Source organism: Paramisgurnus dabryanus, chromosome 5 (genome assembly GCF_030506205.2).
Source record: "Paramisgurnus dabryanus chromosome 5, PD_genome_1.1, whole genome shotgun sequence".
Taxonomy (NCBI): domain Eukaryota; kingdom Metazoa; phylum Chordata; class Actinopteri; order Cypriniformes; family Cobitidae; genus Paramisgurnus; species Paramisgurnus dabryanus.
In genome coordinates, this window is record NC_133341.1 from 31,331,809 (window position 1) to 31,357,802 (window position 25,994).

A 25,994-nucleotide genomic window follows, 5' to 3' on the forward strand; every position below is an offset into this window, starting at 1 on the left:
AAAATATTTAAACGCCACCATAACTTATTTTTCATCGTTACAGATGACTTTGGCCTGTTGTTTTTAGAATAAAAATAGCAACAGCATCCGGGCATTTACGCTGTTTACCTTAACCACGTGTTATGGCGACAAGGGCTGGTGCGCGCCGCCGCCCTGGCTTTGGCACGTGTCCTGATCGGTAACGCGCATAATCAAAAACAAGCGAAATGCCGTGAGCGCGGGTTCTGCGTTTGTCTAGAGCACAAAGTCCGCTGAGATTGGCTCTTTGAGTGATCTCTCTCTGCTTCTGATTGGGTAGTCACCAAGAACCTCAACCTGATTGGTTGCCATGTCTGTGGAAGGGAATGTCGTCACACTAACCCATATTTTTCTTCAACATGTTCGATGAAAACGTTGATGCGGATATCAAAACAAACCTCGGGAAGCTCAGCGAGCGTCATTATTGAATTTAGTTGCCAATATTTCGCTAATAACCTACTTAGTTTTACATGATAGCGCGGATTATTATTATGTTGCTTAAATTTTAAATACGTAAACTTTATAATCATTATTTTAATTATATTAACGAAAACTATATCTGTAAAAACTCTAAATTCGTTGAGCTCGTTGAAATTGCTGTTTGGAAATCGCATAACAACATAAGTAGGCTATGATTTATGTATTTTTTTGTTGATTCGTTAGAAATTTCTAATTTAGGAAAGTGACACACCATATTCTTGCGTAGACTGCAAAGTATTTGTGAATGAAAACCGGACCGATCTCAATGTTAGTGAGCGTGGGGCGCACGCTAATAGCGACCTCCGCCTCGGCGTGACCTAATCTCAGTCTCATTCAAAAAAATCCGCAGAGTAGCAGAAGAAATATGAATAGCTAAGTCTGAACAACAGCATCATCCTGTACCATCGTGAGACATGCGGGCATCACAGCAGCGCTCCTGAATGAGAAACCCTGCAGTGGGGAGAACAGTTTATCCACGTCCACCCAAAAGGTATTGCATTGTGCATAGTGCAACATTTGATATGGTTTCTTTTCAGATATTATAATTCAGATATTGTATTTCTCCATGCAAACGCAAAACAAATGTATGTTTTGTTTGGGACATATGGTGTATTTGTCTTACGTGCTACAGCGAAGGTCACATTGAGTGCTGTGTTTTTAAATTATAAACAACCTTAACCTAAAAATCACGACGCAGTTAAGCGTGAAATCAGTTCATGTTTTTTTTGTGTGTGTGTGTGTGTGTGTGTGTCCTTGGTAATGATTTACTAGTATTAGCGCGGGTTGCCAAGGCGCGGAGAAAGTGTTATAAAATGGGACGCAGAATAAAAACATATGACATCATCAGGACAGTGGCGGCGGCGAAGCGACAGACTTCCTTATTTAGCCAAAGACTTCAACATATTCAACGCCTTCGCTTCTGAAACTATTGATTATCGTTCGATCAGGGCGTCTGCGTCCATCATCAGGTAACACTTTACTTGTTTTTAAAACGCGTAGCAGATGCTCTCTGACGCATAAAGATGAGGCCATTTCTTTAGTCATTGATGTATTCAGCCATCCTGTGCATCATTCTGCATTGCTCTACTGACACTTTTGTGACGTTGACATAAATTGCATTTGTTTGAAAATGTCTTTTTATGTGTATTGTGTACTGAAATACATCTTTGACATTCTGTTGCATTAACTTTCATTATAGTCGGAATTCGAAAATTAAATTTGACTGCAATGAATTAATGCCAAAACTATTTAAGGATTACTAAATTGTTTGAATCTACTAAAGCATCACTTTTCAAACCAAACCCCTCAAATCTATTTTTTTAAACAGACAATATAACGCTTTTTGTATTGGGACAAGATGAAAAATATCAAGTCTCATAATATTGAGGTTACCTTGTATTTATTTACACATCCGGGATTGTTTTCGCTTTGCCTTTAGCCCCTCCCTCTAAGCGCACCTATTTGCTAGTTTGCACGCCCATCAATCGAAGCACCGCCCTTCTGCCGACGTCCGTGTCACAAAGCACCAAATCTATCACAAACACAAAGAGTGCAACAAAGACTAGAGAAATGTACAGCTTAACCGATACACAAAATTGTCAGGTTTGAGGTCTCACGCGGAAACATCATCGAGACGAGACGACAGAAACCAAAAACAATTCACAAATCATACTTTGAAGAAAAAACATTCTGCTTCCCTATATAAAATCTATGCCAAACTTCGTATTGAGATCCAGGCCAGGTGGTAAGTTAAGCTATTCTGTTGGTTATATACTCGTATGTTTGATATATGAAAACATTGCTTTACAAGGCTTGTTTGTAAATTAACAACCACGATCAACACAACGTATGCCGTCTTCAAATAGCTGTTTATGCTGCCTATTGTGTGCAAAAAAACAAAATACTGTGCTTTGGCAATGAAAATAAACACTATTTTAATGTTGACATGAGTGTTTGCAGAAATCACAACTCAATTTCGTTTCTATCACTCTGCGCTTCCTGGTTTTATAACAAAGCGCGTGCAGAGCCTTTGTTTTGTATCCACGTTGGTCGCAGTTTCTTTGTTGTTCCCTTTGAAAGGTCTCGCTGACAAGAATCAGTTTGCAGCTTTTGTCACTGGTGGCTTATTGTTGTCCGAACTACTTAATCCCTTCTGTTAATGTCTTAGTTTGTTGTTTGTCACTTTATAGAGAAGTAAAAGAAAGGGAACAAATTGGTGCCTATGCGGATAAAGTTGCGTTTAACAACTGACGCGATAATGTTGTTACATGACTGACCAGCAACTTTAATGTGTGAAAGGTTTTTTTAAAAGCAAAATTTATCACGGTTATTATTTGCTAAACCTTAATACCTACACACAGTCGTCACTTCGCTTCATGATTAGCTGTATCCGTTCAGGTTAACACGCGCTCGTGAACCTCTTTTGTCTGCTGGTGATCGTTCTTCACATTTATTATTTTCCTGATTTACCTTATGATGCGCTTAATTTATTCCAATTTGGTTAAATGGGCCAAGTAACAGATTAAACGATAACTTAATATTTTAACATGTTTTTTTGAATGTTTAATATATACATCTTTTATAAATGAATTTTCTTATTATTAAACTTTAGACTATTGAAACGCGATGTTGTTGGTTTCATTTAAAAAAAACTCATATTTCATACACAATTTGTTTGCGTTCACAATACAACTCACCTTAATGAATCTCATTGGTAAGTTAATTACTGGTAGATATTACTAATCTTGTGTGAGATTGATATAAGGATCGTGTGTGCTTATAGCTGCAGTGTTTACAGGTAAACAAGCCCTCATTTCCACCGTGACGCGTGCCACATTGCGCGTCCTGCTCGTGTGCGCGCGCGCGTCACAGCAGAGCGCGCGCTTTGTTGGCAGGTTTGCGCTTCCTGTGCTAGGGCGGAAGTGTCTGTGTTTTTCTATCGCGTTGTGTTGTTGGTCTCCTCGTTAGCGCATCATGAGTTTCCTGTTATTTGGTGATTTGTGTGCGTGAAATGATAAACGCTTAAAAGTAGGCAAAAAGGCAATGCAAAATAACACATTTGCATGTGTAAAAGTGGCTCATTACTTTACATTCCCTAAACATGAGCTAATAATGTTTGCACAGTTTGTGTGTTCAAATTAAATTTGGTTTTGTTAACACTGTTAGTGGTTATACTTATATTTTTAGTGCTGAACTTTTTGAACTCGCCCCTCACGTGGTAATAAAATGGTAATTTGTTAAATACAGTGATACTGTGTAAAATCATGCTTTTTATGTTAGTGCCAATGTAATAATTAACCTAACACAAATAATTCAATACATGAGTAGTGTTTTGGCCATATAGGAATAAAAGGCCTATCTAGTAAAATGCAAATGTTGTCTACAGTGGCATTAAAGTGAATGTAAGCATGGTCCTCTTGGTGCCCAGGGCATCTGGTTCTCATTTTTGGAATGCCTAAACAACGATTGTTGGCTTAAAGTTAATTATGCGTTTTTTAACTTGAGGGAAAATTGTTTTTCACACTTCATCAGTCACACAGTGCCTCGCAGGCTGACATAGGGCTCAACCCGTCAAGAATAAAGAAGAAAATAATTGTTTTTCGTTTATATCTGATTTCATGCCCAATTTGCTCATGCTTTGTATTTTCGCAGTCTTAACTCTTTCACCGCCAACGTTTTAAAAAAAGTTGCCAGCCAGCGCCAGCGTTTTTCATGATTTTCACCAAAGTTTAATGCCTTCCAGAAAATGTTCTTCTTTAAATATATAAACATACAATATACCAAATGAAAGAACAGACCCTCTGCTTTCAAAAAAAAAAAAAAAACGTTTCATCCTACCTTCAGTGGTTCTTTTGTAATCACCTTTTGAATATGGGTAGGTTTCTGCAAAAACACCACATTTTGAGCAAAAAGCAGAGATAATTTCATTTTTGTGAAGGACTTTTCATAGAGATCCCATTCAGAGCAATCTTTAAACAGACACGGACATGCAGCCGCTTGCCATAGGGCAAAACTTCCGGGTTTAAAAAGTTGCGGAAGGGCGCCACCTGGTGGATAATAGCGGTATTGCGGAAAGACGGAAAATCTCGTCATTGGCGGGGAAGCGTTTTCTCTTAATTGACGAGATAACTCATCAATGGCGGTGAAAGAGTTAATGGCTGTTTCTAAAGCTTCACCTTTATTTTTAAAATTAGCCGGCTATCCATGAATAAACTCTTTCTCTCCCCTCCGTCTTATTCCAGGTCGTATTTTCTCCCGTGGTGTTTGTGTGGAGCGTGCCACACACCCACTCCACAACAACGACGGCTTTTGCTTGCATCTTCCAGTGTTTCTTCTGTCAGCAAGTTCAGCGGAGCTGCAACTCGTCCAGCGCCAGCCCTGAAGAAACCAGCGAGGAGCATCACGACTGTGAGATGGTAAAGATGACAAAGTCCAAGACTTTCCAGGCTTACCTGCCCAACTGTCACAGAACCTACAGCTGCATCCACTGCCGGGCCCACCTCGCCAATCACGATGAGCTCATCTCGAAGGTCAGTAGCTAAATAGCTAAACATAACAATGCTAAAAACAATTTTTGCAATTTGTCGCTTTTACACTAACTAAGCCGTAAAATACTAGTCATCGAGACATTCACCCAGAAATTCGTGTCATGGGAGGGGCTTCTGTGACTGTAATCCTGTAATCACGTCACTACTAGAGCAAGCCTCTGATTGGTTAACGCCGCGCAGTAATTTTTCAACTCGCGCGTTTCCTGTGGTAGCACGAACTAGACGGGTGAATGAGGCAAAATCGCGTCTACCGCGCCACACTAAACGCCTCATTCTCGCATGAGACACGTCTTCACGTTGACTTAACATTGAAACCACTTCAGCTTGACGCCTCTACCGCAGCTGGTGTAAACGCAGCATTACTGCGTCTTTGGAAACGTTTTCACAGACTAAACGTTTTTTGAATATTGACCTGTTGGCCTGCTACATGCTATCAGTCACGTCCCTGCTTTATCCCGTATTGTGTCCCCTGACTGCACCCATAATAGGTTTACCAGCTTAACTGAGGTGTGCGCTCAGTCTTGTTTATGGTATACAGTGAAACCACACCAGACGCTTTGCATCTCATTCGGTGGATAGAGCAGGATGCGTCTACACAGGGCACACGTGCCTCTCGCCCAGATGGCTAAGCTGTTAACGCCACTGCAAGAGATGATCCATTTCCCAGTGTGCACAGCACCTGTCAGGATCATTCACACCCTCTTGTAGCTCAGACAGGATCTGGTGGTTAAGAACAGGTGTTTAGGTTTACCTGTTTTGGTTACTTGGTTTTTTGAGGAATTAAATTAGGATTTTAATTTTTATGAAACACAAAGCAGTAGCATCGCATAGCTTATTAATGTATCATAAATCAGATGTTGTCCTGTAAGTTTTTATTAGTTGCTAAGTGATCCAGTTTTATGGATCGCTGTGGAATGTTGGTTAACTTGTATTTCCATTATGTATTTAGAGCCTTGTTATTTTAAGTTCATGGATCGCCTTAATGTACAGTGATGCAATATTTAATCCATCTCTGATAATAGGAAGATTACATTGGCCTCCAATTGGTAATGGCATAAAGGCAGTCCACCCAAACAAACAAAAAACACATTTCCATGTCTCTAAAATCTACTGTACACATTTCCAGAAAGCTATGGCTCGTAGACATGCAATGATGGTAAAGTATAAATACACACAGACTAAAAAAAGATGTTTGGAGGTCAGCTAAAAGTTCCTGACTTTTTTTGCACACAGATTAATTGACTTGGCCATGCCATGTGTACTCTTTTGGACATGAAGGTAGGCCAAGGGCATAGTTCATCCCAAAATGAATATTTTGTCATGGCCTACTCAATTTATTTTCCATGGGACACGAAAGATTTGGTTTCATTTCAACTTTTTAGTCAGCTGTCACTCACTAACATTTTGAATATTATCTCCTGTTTGCGTTCCACGGAAGAAAGGTAGTCATACGGGTTTGGATCAGCATAAGGGTGGGACGAGATTTTTGTGTTTCAGCTTCCCCAAAACCGTCATAAAAGTCTTCTCTGCATCGGCCACTATCCATGGATAGGATTGTTTGTGTGTCCGACCAAAATCATTAATGCTCTTAGTGCTTAAAAACACCACATGCTTCAGGGAGGTGTGTCACTAAGGGTGGAAAAAGGCTACACTGGCCTGTCCTGTATACTTTATTTCTCTATATCATCCCAGTGCCAAGAATTGCCTGTTAAGCTAATTATGTCATTTGGGAAGGGTGATAGTGTGGATACAGCATTTTTTCAGAGGGTACTGCAAACTAAGTGTTCCTATTATGGCACACATCTTCATTTCATTAACAAATGGGCCTACTCAGTGCCAGGTCGTATATTATGAAAGACACACTGTTGCAACTGGAAGTTGCATAAATTGGTCGAATAGGCATGTTTTGTAGATATCCTGACATTAAGTTGGTACCTTGTGTAAAAGGTGACCCACTTTTTTATAGAATGGGCAGCTTTGTTAGTTCTTGAAAGAGGAAAATAGTTGTGGTCTTTGGTTTTAAAAGTTCAATTCAATTACGACTCCCTTTCATTTTTTCCAGGTTGCCATCATCATTGGAATCTTTGCGTGTCTACTTGTTGTTTTTGTTGCACTCTCACATGATTTATTAATTATGGCGAATCCTCTATTGAAAGGGTGTGTGTCAGCCTACCAATGCATTTGCCATTTTTTATAAACATGGAGGAAAGGTATCAAGGTATCTTTAATTATGCTTTCTGAAATGTGCCAAAAATTGGAGCAACGTTTGCAGGGATTAGCACACCCAGAGCAAGCCAGGACCCTCATGCTGAATTCTTGGATCAGCTTCAGACATGACTGATGGTATGCAGACAGTATTGTGGAAAGACTAAGCTAAGGGTCTGCTGCAGTAAGTCATTGTCGGGCACCCCACTGGCTCACAGATTGATAACCCATCTGCTCCAGAGATCTGATATTGGGTTGTAACTCACTACATCCAGATCTTTAGGAACAGTCTTAAATATTTGTAGAGCACAGTGAGGAAGTTTTAACATGGTTCACCTCCAAAATGTATTTATTGGTTTATGGATGACAGGCATATTTGCTCTGTTACACTTCTGACACAAAGGCTGTTTCAAAAGATTGGCACCAAATCATGCTGCCTTCTGAGTTATCTTCTTTTGGCCAGATTCTAAGGCCGGTACAGATAAGGCAATCCCAGAATGCATTGTGCCAGTTGAATGGAAAAACAAATTCAAGATGTGGACAAGTGCAAGAAATAACATATGAAATAATAGTTTTAAAGAGCACCCATTTTATTGCTAAAAAATAACGTTACTTTGTGTATTTGGTATAATACAATGTGTTTGCATGGATTTGAAAAGCTCTGTCACACTGATTGGCCAGCTAATCTGTACGTTGTGATTGACCGGAATACCTCTGATGTCAGCCGGAAACGTGACGCCTCTTACCATGTTTGAAAGATTTGGTTGCTAACAGGAGTTAACTTACAGACTTTAAAGGAACAGTATGTAAGAAATGTATATCAATTAATCATAAAATGACCCTGATATGTCACTAGACATTAAGAAATCATTTTCATTTCAAATACTTATATCACTGACAACAGCAGTCCGGCCAGGATATTGTCATTTAAAAAGTGGAGTTGCAGCCCTCAGCTGATGTTTATGTTGTCATGTTGTGTATTGGCCACCAGTTGGGTGATTGCAGTACCAGTTTTAGCCACAAGTTTTGTTGTTGCAATACCAGTTTTGGCCACAATCCTACATACTGTTCCTTTAAGTCCAAAGCAGGAGGAATTATGACAATGTCAGTCTTCACTACATCACCAATCCCAGGAAGTAAAGAGCTCGTTATAGTTGTGCGTAGGTCCTACGGCGTAGCCTTGACGGTTTTCATTTATACTTTTGTGTCGTCGACGACGTACAAACACGCCCCCAGACCGCTGGGAGGCAGTATCCATGCGTACAACCACAATAGCACCCACAAACAAAGAAGAAGCAGCAACTTGTTGTGTATGATTTGAGAAGACCAGCAATGATGAAAGTAAATAAACAGCATCTTTTGTTGCAGTTTGAGTTAAATAACTCCTCAACTTGGCCATTCTTTGTTTTCCCCGTCGCAAACGGAAATACCTATGACATAGGTTTTTTTACCTGACCGGAAGGGTTCTGGTGGACCAATCACAGCGCTTGTGGCCCGCGTAGACCTGACGCGCTGTAAAAAATTTTGTGAGGTGCACGTCAGGCTACACATTGGCTACGGATAGCAACGGCGTAGAACTTACGGACGACTTTAAATAGAGCTTAAACTGTTGTCTACAATCCATGTGTTTGGTGTAGTCCAAGAAAAGAGGTTTACATTGGAGACGATAACTTGTGTCATCGTTTACTTTGGGGTATGTACCTGTTGCATATCTTCAAAGGAACATCAAAGGAAATTTAAAAACGTGAATCGGACAATAGGTGCTCTTTAATTTTCATTTTATGATACAGGTCCCATCTTGGTTAGGATGCTGCCTTAGGAGCTGTCTAGACAACAGCATTGTCAACCAAAAACAGGAAACTTTTATAGCTATTGGGTTCTTGAAAATGCAAACTTTATTTCAAAGTTTTTAGCAATGACTTGCGTCACACGTCTGTGTACACGTATGAGTCACGTCTCTGCCTCTTGTTCACACAGAATGCTTTCCGTGAATGTTACGGCAATGTTACTAGGTCCTCTTTTGGGGAGTGATCCAAGATCATTTATGGCCCATGTCTGTGTTCACACAGAAGCCTTGCTGCCAATTTTACAGAAATTGGGGTTTAGGTTTTGTAGCAGAGCCCTTATCTGCACCTGTTTGTTGACAGGTAGCTGGTTTTGATCAGGTTTCTGTAAGTTATTTACTTCTTCTGTCTTACTAAATTGGATTACCTCACCCCTTCGATCAGCTCTTAACTGCTCAGGTAATGATTGAAGAGAATTAGAACAAGCCCAGCATTGACTGTGACTTGTCTCAGAGCCAGTTGACTTTGATAAGAGCAGTAAATGACCCACTTGTTCTGTTTTAACAACAGTAATCTCAGGTTACATTGGTAGAAAAGTTTAGACCAGCAGGAGAAAATAGTTGGACTGTCAGCTGTGCATGTCTGTAGCCAACAGCTAAATGCAGAAAGACGTAGATGCATGACAGAATGGGTGTTTTTTAAATAAAGGTTCAAGAGATGTCTTCTCTTTGATGTTCAGGGTCATGAGAGAATATTTCACTTTGAAGTGGGTTGATAATACTGGTTAATGATGCGCTAATGAACCAATACCATAAACCACCTGACCTGTTATTAAAGGTTCACGCTGCAATGCTACACTCAAATTCTTGTGACGGAGGTAAATTTTATAATATTTGACTGCCCTGGATTTTAAAATAACTATACTGCAGAATTATTCATGTATACAATTTTTATGTCGTTTAAACAATTCTGATGTATATTTGGCAAATTCATTCCATTTATATTGGACAGTTTACACAAATTATTTCTGTGTGTGTGTGTGTGTGTGCGTGTATGATGGGGCTGGGCAAAAAAATCTATTTTTCGATTAAACGTTTTTTTTTCATGTGGTCGATTCAAAATCCATTCTCAAAGAATTTTTCATATTTATTTCTGCAAACATTGAACGTAAGATTAACGTTAACGTAATTAATAGATCTCACCCTCTTTTTTGCCTTGCGCGATGTTACCAAGGAGCGAGAGGTGAGCCTGTCATTCATTCATTCAGTCTTTAAAGGTGACATAGAATGATTGAACGGGGTATTTATCCTTGTTCTGTGATGTGACATGTACACAAAAAATTTTTTTGGGTCTGTAATGCATTAGAAGCTTCTTAAAAAGCTCTCTCAGATTGCTCTATTAGGGTTGGGATTTTAAACAAGTGGTTTAGCACCTATTTGGCTCCCCCTACTGGCTTAACTTGCAATCTCATTACTGATTGGCTGACTTTGCTGCCACTCAAAAAATGTAGCCAATTATTTTAAAGTGGAGGGGCAGTGAGATGCCTGTGATGTCATAAGCATCAGTTTTTCAGATTGGGCCGTTTTCTTGACATTTCTAAAAGAGGAATTTTTATGAGACTGAGATGTTTAGCATGTCTAGCACTTTTTGTAGACAAGGTAAAAATGGTTTTTCATTCTCTGTCCCCTTTAAAATGGCGGTTTCAGGTTCTTCATCAATGTTGATGCCACCTTCACCTAAAAAGTCAGAGGTATGGAAGCATTTTAGATTTCGCAAGACGACGACGATAGTGTTGTGAACAAGAACAAAGCTATATGCGTGATTTATAATGCAGAGGTAAATGTTGTAGACATATTAAATCTATATTCATTAAGTTGAATTGAGAACATAGTATAAAAATTGTTCCGCGAATCGAAAATCGCCCCAACAATGGAATCGATTTGATAGCTTGTGTATCGAAATCAAATCGATCTGGAACACAAAAACATGTTTATTATGATGTCATCATGTTTTTATTGTGCTACTTGGCTGTATTTTTTTTAGTTATAAAGGCTTAAATCAAAACATACCAACTTATTGTCATCTTATTTTAATTTTTTTAGCAGACTTACAATAATGTATCTATACTTCATTACATCTGAAAGTTCACCTAAATAGCATCATCATAATGAAGAAAGTTAAAGGATCATTAATTTCTTATGTATCCTCTGGCAAATATGAGCGAAATGCCAAATTTCAGTGTTTCCCTCATAATTCCAGTAGCTCGAGCATGCAACACTGGCCGAAATATCCTCGAGGCATGTCAAGAACCCAGAAGAAACAAATCATTCAGGACAGTATAGATGATATTTGGTAGCAAAAAAGGATTGAACGTTTAAATGTGCAATGTGTACGATTAACTTTGTACAAAATGAATCCACGTTAAAATACTTAACACGTATTAAACACAGTGCTATGCAGTTGTTATTCGAACTGAATGTTTCCCAGCACCATGGCATGCAGCTTCTGTCGTTATGACATAATAACAGAGGCAGATCTGTAATTAAATCTCATTGATCTGGCTCTTATGCATTCTCTGGTTCCTCTCCCCTTATTGCATTGTGCACTTACCACTATTATTGTAGCCACAGCCAGATTTACTTGTCCCACAATGTAAAACGCCACAGGGGGAGGCCTTTCATTGTGTCAGCGTGACTATAAAATTACCAGTTTGCATTCAGTGCTGGCTGGTTAAATACTGCTCGCCGAGTGCAGACAGTAACTGTGGGCTTTAACGCTCTTTATTAGGCTTGTTGTTCTGAACTTGGGTCATCGCAGTAGAAAAGTAAAGCCGATTCACTTATGTCTCAGCTCTGGTGAGCAGCTGGTTAAAAGGAGCGTGCATGCTTTAATCCAAATGCTTGCTTTAAAAACAAAAATGCATGTGCAATTCATTAAAATGCATGCAAATGTGCATAGTTGGAAACTCAGCTGCCTACTTCATATGCTTTACTACTTTAATATGCTTTTGCTAAAAACAGGCCGGCTTTTCATGACTGAGTGCCCTAATGTATATTTTCAAAGTCTCCACTATGTATTATTACTTTCACTGAAACCCAAGCTCATTGCTCATACTCGGAGTTGAAATCTTAAAGTATTAAATTTGGGTACGCGTCTGGTGCCGTACCTTAAATCTGACAGCTTGTTGTGAGGTGTGATAAAACATTTATAAGCAACTAGACTTATGACCTGCAGGACTAAGAGGCTTTTTACACTTGGCCTTAACATGCGTTTTCGTCGATCGGATCACAAGTGGACGACGTTAATGCCAGGTGTAAACGGTGTTCAAAACGTTTTGAACGCGTCCACTTTCGACCACTTTCAACCACATTCAGAGGTAGTCGAAACCACTTTCGATCGGATCGCTTTGGAGTTGCGGAACGCAATGTGGTTGAATGTGTTCGAACAGCCACACGCGACCGCCTTCTCTCCGCCCATTTATCTAATCTGAGGTATTAAACACAAATTTAACGTCTTTTTTGACTTCTGCCGTGAACATACGGTGAACAGCGCTATTTTTAGCCTTTCATTGATAAAACTACTGCGGGTGTTCTCCGTAGTTTCGTTTTGAAAGCGTGAAAATTGCGCGATCCTATTTCATCAATTGCGCTGAAATTTAGAGAAAGCTCCAACAAATAAACATACAAAACACTGTGCAGCATGTTTACTTACTAAACAAGCAGCGGGCTCCGACATAATATAAGTTTGCGTCCATATAAACTCCTAATTACTCCAGCTCGCGTTTGAATGACAGCAGAGAGACTCGCCCACTGTCTCACAGACCACCCCCTCACAGTATTCAGGACAGATGCGGTCGAAAGTGGACAAAAGAGACGGATTTAAATACCAGGTGTAAACGTAATGTGTCTCTCTCGTCCACTTGTGATCCGATCGATGAAAAAACATCTTAAAACCAAGTGTAAACAGCCCCTAAGTCTCATAAACTTGAAGTGAATAAAGTGGGACCTGAGGGGTATTTAAAGCTCAGAATTTTAGTGACTTGGCCTGTTTTGTCTTGGGCCAGTAAGCAGCCACATAGTTGCATTGCAGGACCCTGACAACTACCCATAACACTTCAGCACTGCTACAACTTTTGCATGGACATGAACCCAAGAGGTATAGCTGCAGTACTTGCACTTTCATTCTCAAACTTGCACTCTCAGACACATGCACTTCCCTTACTTGAAGTCACGACCTGCAATTTTTGATGCACTTGTCGACATTGCAACATCAAAGTTTTGTTGTCAATATATGCCTTTTCCGTTTTGTTAAGAATTAAAATTTTTGATATTTAAAAATGTTACGTAATTCTACTGGTCTACGAATTGCAGATTTTGTGTTTAAACATTAGGCTATTTAAATTAATTGTGGCATTACAGTTAGGGTTGTTGCAGTGACAACTTTTCCCACCGGTTAATCAGCGCGTGACAAACCCGGTGATACCGGTTTCACCAGGTGGGAGGGGCTTATAAATGCACATACAGACCTGCACATTTTACTTTCACTTTTGAATTAGATGCAACTGTTGTTTAAATCCAGCGCTTGCGTACGCTGCGTTAAATCGCGTATGAATTTGCGTGCAATTGCGAGTGCAACAGCTGGTTTAAGTGCTTGAGTCAATGTGCGCAGTTACTGCTGACAGAAACCCGCCAGTCCCAAGCAGAGCAACCAGCTATTCCTTTATAAAGCGCTGCTTGAAAGATGGGTTTATTATTATTCTTAATGAAAAACACAACAACAAAACCATCTCGCTTATATTTAACATCATATATTTTATCGTATATTTTAACAAAAACGAGTAAGCACGCGGCTTCTGCCATGATCGTCTGGTCAATCAGCTCGCCGCAGTCTGACAGGAATAAATGAATACTGAGACCCGCAGCCGCTGCTCTGTGATGACGCGCGTTCAGCTCCGCTGAATTTAGCCAGCAGACACATTCAGTTGTAAGTGTTTGCTCTCTCTAACGAAACTAAATGATTTAATTACAAGAAAATATCAAAACGACGGTGAAAGACGGTGTCGCGGTGGGCAAGTGATCCAACCGGTGAGAGGCTGAAGCACCGGTAATCACCGTTTCACCGACTATCGCAACAAGCCTAATTACAGTATAACTTGCCAACCATGAAAGCATAAGGGCATAAGGGTCTTAACTAGCATCATTTCCGCCAAAAAACAAAAACGGCGGAACGGTCTTCTTTCTCCACACTTGTAAACACTGTAGTGGTAGCTTAGCATATGTTACCTTTCGACGTGATTACGTAATACATGAGGTCACGCTGGCGCATCACACGGCTAGTGCAAGACAAGAACGTTAGCTCGTTTTGCTAGATTGCAAATCCCTTATGTCCTCGGTTGGGAACGTTTAGAGCCCTTTTAAAGTGCATTGAAACTGTAAACTTTTGTGTTCCATTAAGTTTTTTTTTATAAAAGTGGTTTTAAACAAAATTACAATTAAATTGAGTGTCTGTCTTCTGTCCTGTTCTTACAGATGCATAAATCAATACTTTCTGAAAATTACTTTTTTTGTGTTAATAAGATTGCTTTTAAGTTGGTTACAAGATGCTATTAAAAGGGAGTGTGTTGACTTGATTTGTGTGTTTGTGATTGAGTCAAATGGGAAAATTTGACTCAAGAGACTCTACAGAGACTCTATTCTTCTGTCAGCGTGCAGTTTAGATTCAGTTTTTATGATGACGAACAGAAAAGCACCTCTGTTTCTTTCCTCTTAGCTGCTTGGTTAAATGCTTGCAGCTTATAAAGTAGAGCACTGTTATTACACTGTTATTACTTTAGGAAATACTCATGTTGGCATGAAACCAAAGAACTATGTTCTCAAAGTACACTGTGTTTTAGACTAATTTTCCATAAATGTCAGTGTACATAGATGAACACAGGGATAACCATAAAAGCATACTGAGTTTGAAGTGTGTGTGGAGTTTGAGAATTCTAATCTAAATTTTATTATTAATGTAATATTTTGTTTCCTTCTAGTCATTCCAAGGCAGTCAGGGACGAGCCTACCTCTTTAATTCAGTGTAAGTATTAACCCTTAATTTACTATAGTACATTGACATTAACAATCCATTACATATTTAAAGGGGACATTTCACAAGGCTTTTTTAAGGTATGAAATAAATCTATGGAGTCCCTGGAGTACGTATGTGAAGTTTTAGCTCAAAATATCATATTTATCATAGCATGTTAACATTTTCACTTTTTTAGGTGTGAGCAAAAATGGGGCGTTTTGGGTGTGTCCTTTAAAATGCAAATGAGCTGATCTCTGCACTAAATGGCAGTGCTGTGGTTGGATAGTGCAGATTAAGGGGCGGTATTATCCCTTTCAGACATCACAGGGGCAGCCAAATTTCAATGACCTATTTTTTCACATGCTTGCAGAGAATAGTTTATTAAAACTAAGTTACTGGGTTGATCTTTTTGACATTTTATAGGTTGATAGATGCACCGGGGACCCCATTATAGCACTTAAACATGAAGTAAAAAGTCTGTTTTCATGATATGTCGCCTTAAATGGCACCTGGTATTATGCAAAATCCACTTTTACAAGGTGTTTGGACATACATGTGTGTTGGTTGTGTGTGAAAACAACAACCCTACAATGAAAAAATCCACCCACTCCTCTTTTAATCAGAATTAAACCAAAGCAGTCTAATTATACATGCGGTTTTCATTCTCTTGTTAATGTGACGTCACACTGATTAAGCCCTGCCCACCGCCACTGACTGACAGTCCTGCATTACCATACTTTCCACCCTCAGCCAGTTGTATGCTGTCCGCCATTTAAAAACAGTGAGATACTATAGACGGTTTCATTGGACGCATGTGCGGTCTTTAGACTTTACTTCCGTTTTCGTTTTTTTTATGGTCTGACTAGTTGCTAAACTGAACTCTTGAATAAATACCTTGTTGAAAATAACAAATGTTTTAGTTTCCTAGGTAATCTACGTGTTGTTTATTTTGCTTGTTATATAAATAAACTACTTTTAAAGTACTTTGTCATTATTTATACTTAGCGGAGTTTATCGGAAGTTACGTGAGGACCACGAAAGCCACTTGTTTATGTTGTTTCTGCTGAAACCGTCTATAGTCTCAGACTGTATTCACAAGAATCCGATCTATTTTAACTGAAAGCGCTTACTGACTCTTGGTAAGGGAGTTAGGAGCTGTAGCTCATTTGCATTTACATGTACATAGGGACATTTCGGACATGTTATAACAAATGATCTGTGGGGTATTTTGAGCTAAAACTTCACAGACACATTCTGGGCACACCCAAGACTTATTACATCTAGACTAGATATTACATCATTTAGAAATTTGCATAATAGGTGTCTTTTAATGTTTAAAATTAAAGCTTAGCCAGCATAATTTCTTTATAATTAAAGTAATAAAGAAGCAAAGAAAAGCTGAACAGTAAAAACATGTTTGTGATGTTTATGGGCATCTATATGGCAATGTGCCTATTTAAATAAGCAAAGTGGATCACAAATCAATATGACTTTGTGTTTGGATCCACTGATTTCAAAGAAAATAAAATCAAAACAGCCGTTTATGAGCTCTGTTTATTCATATCATGCAGTTAAACTAAGATAAGTTTGGTAATTCAGGATTTCATTATTGAGAGAGATCGTGAAATGTCATTTTTAAGCCCTCCGTGAGTGTATGTTAGCATTTTTTGTTTAATAAGGCAGTTGGACCCCAAAGCGGTGCCGTGTGACGTCAGACTTAACAAGCGTATTGGTCTGTTGTCGGAGACCATTTGAAAGTGCAATGTGACCCTATATTAAGTGCCATCGGTTACTTCTACCATAGGTGCGGTGTCCTACAGTTGGCATAGATTTGTTGTGTAGAGCTGCTCTTTAGTGGTCAACCAGTAAACCTTAACCACATTGACTTTCCGATTTGTCATATGACTCATGGTTGTGACCACCGATTGCCCTTTTTTCTCCTCAGTGTGAATGTGGGATGTGGTCCAGCCGAGGAGAGAGTTCTCCTAACAGGTTTACACGCTGTGGCAGACATCTACTGTGAAAACTGTAAAACCACTCTGGGCTGGAAATATGTAAGTTTGCACTTTTTATTCTTGCATAATTTTGTTAAAATGACATTAGCAATGCAAACGTTGTAGATTAGGTACCCAGGGAACACACACACTGATAAACATTGTACACTTGGAGTGCACTATAAGTCACTTTGGATAGGTGTCTCTCTGTCAAATGCATAAATGTAAAATGATAGAGGGGTTTGGTGAAGGAAAGTTGCGTGAATGTTTGTTGTATGGTAGTTGTAGTTGCTGTGACAGCAGTTGGTTAATTTGAGCCCTGTGTGTGTTTATTTTTGTGCACTGCTATCATGTTACTTAGCTGAGCTTCAGTTTGACGGTCAGTATTAACGTTATATATATTTATGTATGTAAAACGTTTAGTTTCAGTCCTTGATTCTGATTGGTCAATAGCGGTGTTTTATTTTTGTTATAAAACTGCTTTGACCGCTGCACCCTTAGCAAAGTAAAAGTTTTACTTCTTGAACGTTGCATTGATACATAATTTTGCTTTAATAATAAAAGTCTCATAAAAGTATGAGATGCTGTGCTGTATGAGTCTCGCTGAAGGGCATAACAACGCCCCTAAACTGTGACTTGTTCACGATACAGAACAGTCATACCTTATTGTTTAAATTTATAACAATATATATAACAATAAAAATTTAAATTCATTTATAAGTCATTAGCAAACACTACACCATATAATGCTTTGTGAATTGTTATTTATGTGCCATGACTGTTAGTGTTTACAATATTGCCAAAGCATTTAAACTTTAAAGCAGGAGGTTAAAAGATGGGAAAAGGTGCATTTAAAGTAATAAATCACTCATAAAAGTAATGCTTTCCCTTAATAGTATATAAATAAATAATGCATTGAATAAATTAATTATTAAATGATCTATAAATAATAAATGGACTGGTGGTGTGTGTTGACATACTGGTTTTGAGGTAGATCTGTCTATCTACGTGTTTGTCTGCCTATCTATTTACATGTATGTATGTCTGTCTGTCTATCTATCTAGTTGTCTAACTACCTTTTGTATCACCCTTTCTGTCTGTCTGTCGTCTGTCTGTCTTTCTTTTTGTCTGTCGGGTTGCCTGTTTGTCTATCTGTCTGTCTGCCTGTCTTTCTAACTGTCTGTGTATGCATCTGTCCATTTATATGTCTGTCTATGTATCTGTTTGTCTATCTATCTGTCTGTCTATCAATCTGTCTGTCTGTGTATTTATCTGTCTACCTGTCTGTCTGTCTATCTTTCTGTCTGTATGTGTATTTGTCTATCTATCCATGTGTATATCTGTCTGTGTTATTGTCTATTTATCTGTCTGCCTATCTATCTGTCTACCTGTCTGTCTGTCTATCCATCTGCCAATCTATCTGACTGTTTATATATACATCTGTCTACCTGTCTGTCTGTCTCTGTATCTGTTTATTTATCTGAATATCTATCTGTCTGTCTGTCTGTCTGTTTGTGTATCTCTCTATCTGTGTATCTGTCTATTTATCTGAATGTCTGTCTGTCTGTGTATCTCTCTATCTGTCTGTCTGTCTGTCTGTTTGTCTGTCTGTGTATCTCTCTATCTGACTGTATCTATCTGTCTACCTGTCTGTCTGTGTATCTCTCTATCTGACTGTATGTCTGTGTATCTGTCTATTTATCTGTCTGCCTATCTATCTGTCTACCTGTCTGTCTGTCTATGTATCTATCTATCTGTCTATCCATCTGCCTGCCTATCTGACTGTTTATATATCTATCTGTCTACCTGTCTGTCTGTCTATCCATCTGCCTATCTATCTGACTGTTTATATATCTATCTGTCTACCTGTCTGTCTGTCTGTCTGTCTATCCATCTGCCTATCTATCTGACTGTTTATATATCTATCTGTCTACCTGTCTGTCTGTGTATCTGTTTATTTATCTGAATATCTATCTCTCTTTCTGTGTATTTCTCTATCTGACTGTCTGTGTATCTCTCTATCTGTGTATCTGTCTATTTATCTGAATATCCATCTGTCTGTCTGTGTATCTCTCTATCTGACTGTCTGTCTGTTTGTTTGTCTGTCTGTGTATCTCTCCATCTGACTGTATCTATCTGTCTACCTGTCTGTCTGTGTATCTGTTTATTTATCTGAATATCTATCTCTCTGTCTGTGTATCTCTCTATCTGACTGTATCTATCTGTCTACCTGTCTGTCTGTGTATCTCTCTATCTGACTGTATGTCTGTGTATCTGTCTATTTATCTGTCTGCCTATCTATCTGTCTACCTGTCTGTCTGTCTATGTATCTATCTGTCTATCCATCTGCCTGCCTATCTGACTGTTTATATATCTTTCTGTCTACCTGTCTGTCTGTCTATCCATCTGCCTATCTATCTGACTGTTTATATATCTATCTGTCTGTCTGTCTGTCTGTCTGTCTGTCTATCCATCTGCCTATCTATCTGACTGTTTATATATCTATCTGTCTACCTGTCTGTCTGTGTATCTGTTTATTTATCTGAATATCTATCTCTCTTTCTGTGTATTTCTCTATCTGACTGTCTGTCTGTCTGTGTATCTCTCTATCTGTGTATCTGTCTATTTATCTGAATATCCATCTGTCTGTCTGTGTATCTCTCTATCTGACTGTCTGTCTGTTTGTTTGTCTGTCTGTGTATCTCTCCATCTGACTGTATCTATCTGTCTACCTGTCTGTCTGTGTATCTGTTTATTTATCTGAATATCTATCGCTCTGTCTGTGTATCTCTCTATCTGACTGTCTGTCTGTCTGTGTATCTCTCTATCTGTGTATCTGTCTATTTATCTGAATATCCATCTGTCTGTCTGTGTATCTCTCTATCTGACTGTCTGTCTGTTTGTCTGTCTGTGTATCTCTCCATCTGACTGTATCTATCTGTCTACCTGTCTGTCTGTGTATCTGTTTATTTATCTGAATATCTATCTCTCTGTCTGTGTATCTCTCTATCTGACTGTATCTATCTGTCTACCTGTCTGTCTGTGTATCTGTTTATTTATCTGAATATCTATCGCTCTGTCTGTGTATCTCTCTATCTGACTGTCTGTCTGTCTGTGTATCTCTCTATCTGTGTATCTGTCTATTTATCTGAATATCCATCTGTCTGTCTGTGTATCTCTCTATCTGACTGTCTGTCTGTTTGTCTGTCTGTGTATCTCTCCATCTGACTGTATCTATCTGTCTACCTGTCTGTCTGTGTATCTCTCTATCTGACTGTATGTCTGTGTATCTGTCTATTTATCTGTCTGCCTATCTGTCTGTCTGTCTATGTATCTATCTGTCTATCCATCTGCCTGCCTATCTGACTGTTTATATATCTTTCTGTCTACCTGTCTGTCTGTCTATCCATCTGCCTATCTATCTGACTGTTTATATATCTATCTGTCTGTCTGTCTGTCTGTCTGTCTGTCTGTCTATCCATCTGCCTATCTATCTGACTGTTTATATATCTATCTGTCTACCTGTCTGTCTGTGTATCTGTTTATTTATCTGAATATCTATCGCTCTGTCTGTGTATCTCTCTATCTGACTGTCTGTCTGTCTGTGTATCTCTCTATCTGTGTATCTGTCTATTTATCTGAATATCCATCTGTCTGTCTGTGTATCTCTCTATCTGACTGTCTGTCTGTTTGTCTGTCTGTGTATCTCTCCATCTGACTGTATCTATCTGTCTACCTGTCTGTCTGTCTACCTGTCTGTCTGTGTATCTGTTTATTTATCTGAATATCTATCGCTCTGTCTGTGTATCTCTCTATCTGACTGTCTGTCTGTCTGTGTATCTCTCTATCTGTGTATCTGTCTATTTATCTGAATATCCATCTGTCTGTCTGTGTATCTCTCTATCTGACTGTCTGTCTGTTTGTCTGTCTGTGTATCTCTCCATCTGACTGTATCTATCTGTCTACCTGTCTGTCTGTCTATCCATCTGCCTATCTATCTGACTGTTTATATATCTATCTGTCTACCTGTCTGTCTGTGTATCTGTTTATTTATCTGAATATCTATCTATCTGTCTGTGTATCTCTCTATCTGACTGTCTGTCTGTCTGTGTATCTCTCTATCTGTGTATCTGTCTATTTATCTGAATATCCATCTGTCTGTCTGTGTATCTCTCTATCTGACTGTCTGTCTGTTTGTCTGTCTGTGTATCTCTCCATCTGACTGTATCTATCTGTCTACCTGTCTGTCTGTGTATCTCTCTATCTGACTGTATGTCTGTGTATCTCTCTATCTGTCTGTCTCTCTGTGTAACTCTATCTATCTTATCTATCTACCTGCCTGTCTGTCTGTGTATCTGTCTATTTATCTTAATATCTATCTGTCTGCCTGTCTGTCTGTGTATCTGTCTATCTTACTGTCTGTCTGTGTATCTATCTGTCTATCCATCTGCCTGTCTATCTGACTGTTTGTCTATCTATCTATCTGTCTGTGTATCTCTCTATCTGACTGTATCTATCTGTCTACCTGTCTGTCTGTGTATCTGTCTATTTATCTGAATATCTATCTGTCTGTCTGTCTGTGTATCGCTCTCTATCTGACTGTCTATCTATTTGTCTACCTGTCTGTCTGTGTATCTCTCTCTATTTGACTGTCTGTCCACATAGCTCTTTATCTGTCTGTCTGTGTATCTGTCTATCTTACTGTCTGTCTGTGTATCTGTCTGTCTGTCTGTCTGTGTATCTGTCTATTTATCTGAATATCTATCTATCTGACTGTCTATCTGTGTATCTCTCTATTTATCTGTCTGTCTGTCTGTCTGTCTGTCCATTTATCCGTCTGTCTGTCTGTGTATCTCTTTATTTATCTGACTGTCTATCTATCTATATTTCTGTCTGTGTGACTGCCTGTCTGCCTGTCTGCCTGTCTTTCTGTCTGCCTGTCTACCTGTCTTTCTGTCTACTAGTCTATATGTGTATCTATCTATAGTCTTATGTGGCTGGTTCTCTCTTCCTGCTAAACAAACACTCTAACAGCGTCTCTTGATTAAGTTAAGAGAGATTTTGCGCCCGTGTCTTAATCTCGTTAGTTTCCAGGTCTCCTAATGCTTCATTACCGAGCCTTTAGATTGAAGTCCCTCTGGTGTGAGCACTGATCCCAGACCATTTTACTTCCGCATCTCTCGTTAAAGTGATGGGTAACTCCGCTGTAGCAGGAACAGTGTTTAAGAGCAGATCTTATTTCAGGCTGACCAAACGAAAGCAGGAATTGTTGCAGGCAGCGTGACACGCCGCTGCTCAAATGGACCGATTGAGTCCAGATGAGTCATGATCCGCTGTAAGAGGAGATTCACACAGTCCACGGGGCTTTAAATCACATTAGTTAAACCAACCGTACAGCAGGTATTTTTATAATGTGATATAGTATCATGAGAGGACAGTCATACGCTGATTTGGTTGGGGTCATGATGATTTCTAAATGCATCAAAGTTGCCATTAAGTGTGTCATTGAAGATGGTGGTGGATTGACACATCTTTTTGTTTTCGTGTCTGTTTCAGGAACACGCTTTCGAGAGCAGCCAGAAATACAAAGAAGGCAAGTTCATCATCGAACTGGCTCACATGATCAAAGATAACGGTTGGGAGTGACCCTCACCTGCTTCCTCTCTGCTCAGTGACCTTCGGGCTACTCTGTCGTGGACTTTGCCGAGTGACACCGCACACCCACATGCACACGAACGAGAAACGCACAGACACGCAAACACGCACCGCATCGTCTACCTTGACACATCCAGACATCTCTACTGGAACATTGCGAAACTCAAAGGCAGAGCGCTGGAAAATAAACAGAGACATCTACAGTCACTAAGAGACTCTGGGACCTTTTTCACTTTGGGATTCAAACCCTCTCCCTTTACGTTGAACTCGGTTTCTGCCCCGTACTGGTTTAGGTGTGCTCGGCCCTTGTGTGTAAACTGTTAACGGTATCCAGATGACACGATCTCACTTTTTCTTTACTTTATCTTTGTGAACAAGCAGGATGAGGTGTGCGTGTGTGTTCTCTTCCTTTTGGTGGGAATCTCAAATCCCTACTGGTGGACTGATGTTACTGGTTAACCTTTATCTCCAAGTCGGTTCTCTGATTGTATCTCTTGTCACATGAAAGCATCAGACATTATCGATTTTTAACACGTTAAAAGGGTTTAGGGGATAGGCTATGTAGCAGCATCTTGAATCCTATTGGCTTGGGAGGAGGGAAGGGGTTTACACGGGGATGCGGCATGACATTTTGTATTTACGATATCCCCTTACAATATTCCTTCCTCGGATGACTTCACTGTGCAATTCACGGGACGCTCTGGTACAGCGGTAGCGTCTGAACCCTGCGGGAGCTTTAGTTGTCTCTGGTGCTTTTGGTGAGATTACACAAACATCCTTTTTAGGATTGAGTTGGCATTTGTGGCAGGTTCCATTTTTGCAAACATACTATAGACAAGTCGTTCGGACGCTGGGGAAAACATTTGCGTTAAGTTTTCAACCCCTTCACGCCAAATGAGTCGCTGACGAGATTTTACAAAAAACATTTTATACAAAAAAAAAACATACATTCTTGTTGTTATTACAATCATGTGTTCATTGATATGTGTAATTTATATGTTCAACCACGTTTGAACATGCGCACGCATGTTAGCTCTGTTATTTTTCGCATTATGTTTATGGCATACTTGAATACAGTAACGTTGTTTGCACTTTGGAGAGGCCTTGTTCATGGGTTTAGAGGCAAACGTCTGTCCATTTATGGCCTTTTCGTTGCTTATCGAATGATTGTATTAAGATGCTTCGAATGAATGCTAGGTTCGGGTGATTGCTGGCTTAATCATCTCCCTCTAGTAAAAAAAAATAAATCTCTGCTCTTGACTGCGAACGCAAAAGTTCGCAAATTGGACACGTTTTCGATGCGACATCACACATTTCTTTTGCTGCTAATATAGACAAATGCAATCCAGACGCTTTCACTTCTGCACTTTATCGGACTGCCTGAGATCACGCAACTTGTAGTCTTTTCACAACTTTGCCTCTAAGCAACATGAATCTTGTGCCTCTTCAAAAACAGAAAGTAACCTCCTTGTCCTCTGTTGTGCGGCGCATGACTCCGAGACCCCTTCACGTCAGCTTGAAGCGACGGAGGCTTCATATCGATCTCAAACTAACATGACCTAAGGAAAACAACCTCACAGAACCTCTACCCACTCGAAATCTATAAAGAATCGTAATATAATCCAGTATTTTTCATAGTTTTATTTCAAAGTGGTTGTATTCTGCGAAGTATAAATGGGTGGGATTTGTAGAGTGGGAGGGGGTGGAGCTTACTTCCTTTAGAGGAAAAAGGGTGGAGCTTGATTCCTGTAGAGGTCATTTAATGTAGAAATTTATTGGAAAAATATATTGAGGTTTGATGCGTTTAGGGGCGGGTGGGACGGCGGGTGTTATAATATATTATTATAAGGAGTGGCGAACCCTCAGCATTTATCGCCAATAAAGGTCAGTCAGGTCACATGACCTTAAATCAGTCAAAGACAATGCAAACAATAGTTGTAGAAATATCTTACTTGAAAGAAGAGACAGCGTTACAGACAATTGTCCCTCTCACACAGTTTTGTATATAAAGTAAACCTATTTAAAGTTTTATACATATTTCTACTGGGTTAGTTTCTCTACTTCCCTGACTTGAAGCACTTTTGTTCACTGTACCTCTGGCTTTATGTATATGTGTGTGTGTGTGTGTGTGTGTGTGTGTGTGTGTGTGTGTATGAATGAGAAGAGAAAGTGTGTGTGTTTGTGAGCGTGTGGGCGCATGCGTGTTCCCGTTGTTTATTTGTAGTTTTTGTTGTCGTTTACTAGTTCTTGTGTACAGTTTGCTTTCGACACTTCTTTCGCTGTCTCACGCAGCGTGTTTGACGTGTGCTTTCTTAGCTTGAAGATTTGTATTTTTTTCTTTGATCTTATTAAAGTTCATTTTTGTCCCTCTGTAGTTTTCTGACGAGCGTTTAATAGCTCCTGGTTGTGTTTTTGAATCGGTGAGCTGGATTCACCTGCCGAAATTTCACATAAGAAACACAGACCAAGACTTTCTGAAGCAGATTAAGACTTGAGGCCAGTGTCACTTTTACATGCACCAAAAAATTATGTAAACTGAAATATTTGTGCTAGGAGCTCTGTCTTTTTTGTACAGGACCAGTTTTGCTGGAAACAGAATGATGCGGTCAAACCAAAAAGCAAGTTTGTGGCCTCACCGACTAGCGAAAAATTGCGTTATTAAAATTGTGTTTTGATTATTATTTACAGCAACTTATTATTAAGGTGTTTTTTTATATTGGCTATTGAAAGATTGTTTACTGGCCTTTATTGCTGTTTCTATTGGTGACACTGGTTTTAAAAAATAATAGATGAGATTTGTCATTTAAAAAAAAAGATTTAGTTGAAGGCGACAAAGGTATGCAAAGGAAAGGATTGTAAATTTTCGAGAGATATTTTTATTAGGACTGTTAAAAGATTAGGTCTAAAGCATGATGTATTTTTAATGCCGATATTAAGTCGTGGCTGGTTTTCTTTTCCTTTAAATGCAAAAAATGCTTTTTCTTTCTATTTGATTACATTGCTTCACATTCTGTCCTAGTAAAGAAGTCACATTTGTCTGTTTTCACTGTATTGTAAACTATCAGATATCACAATAAAGCTTCAATGGTATATTGTTTTGTTGCCTTTTTTTTATCTAATAACTTTGGGTATTATGGCAGTAGTTACTTGGACTTTTAGGCATTTTTGTTAAAATGTTTATTTTCCAGTTTTATTTCTGTTGCTACTAGTTCACCAAAGTTATATTAAACTCTTAATAATTTCAA

General features: G+C 39.1%; 1 protein-coding gene across 3 annotated transcripts; it reads left to right on the forward strand.

The window, feature by feature from the left end:
- The first annotated feature begins 367 nt into the window (after nucleotides 1-367).
- On the forward strand, nucleotides 368-25,839 carry ypel1 (yippee-like 1). Of its 3 annotated transcripts, none has more exons than XM_065250909.2 (5): nucleotides 368-988; nucleotides 4,740-5,027; nucleotides 15,066-15,109; nucleotides 17,046-17,154; nucleotides 22,651-25,839. In XM_065250909.2, the coding sequence occupies exons 2-5, from the start codon at nucleotides 4,911-4,913 to the stop codon at nucleotides 22,738-22,740; spliced, it is 360 nt and encodes a 119-aa protein (XP_065106981.1). In that variant the 5' UTR covers nucleotides 368-988; nucleotides 4,740-4,910; the 3' UTR covers nucleotides 22,741-25,839. The 3 variants fall into 3 exon arrangements, with proteins under 3 accessions (XP_065106981.1, XP_065106982.1, XP_065106980.1); XM_065250910.2 differs by lacking the exon at nucleotides 368-988 and adding an exon at nucleotides 1,343-1,466; XM_065250908.1 differs by lacking the exon at nucleotides 368-988 and adding an exon at nucleotides 2,015-2,242.
- The last annotated feature ends 155 nt before the right edge of the window (nucleotides 25,840-25,994 follow it).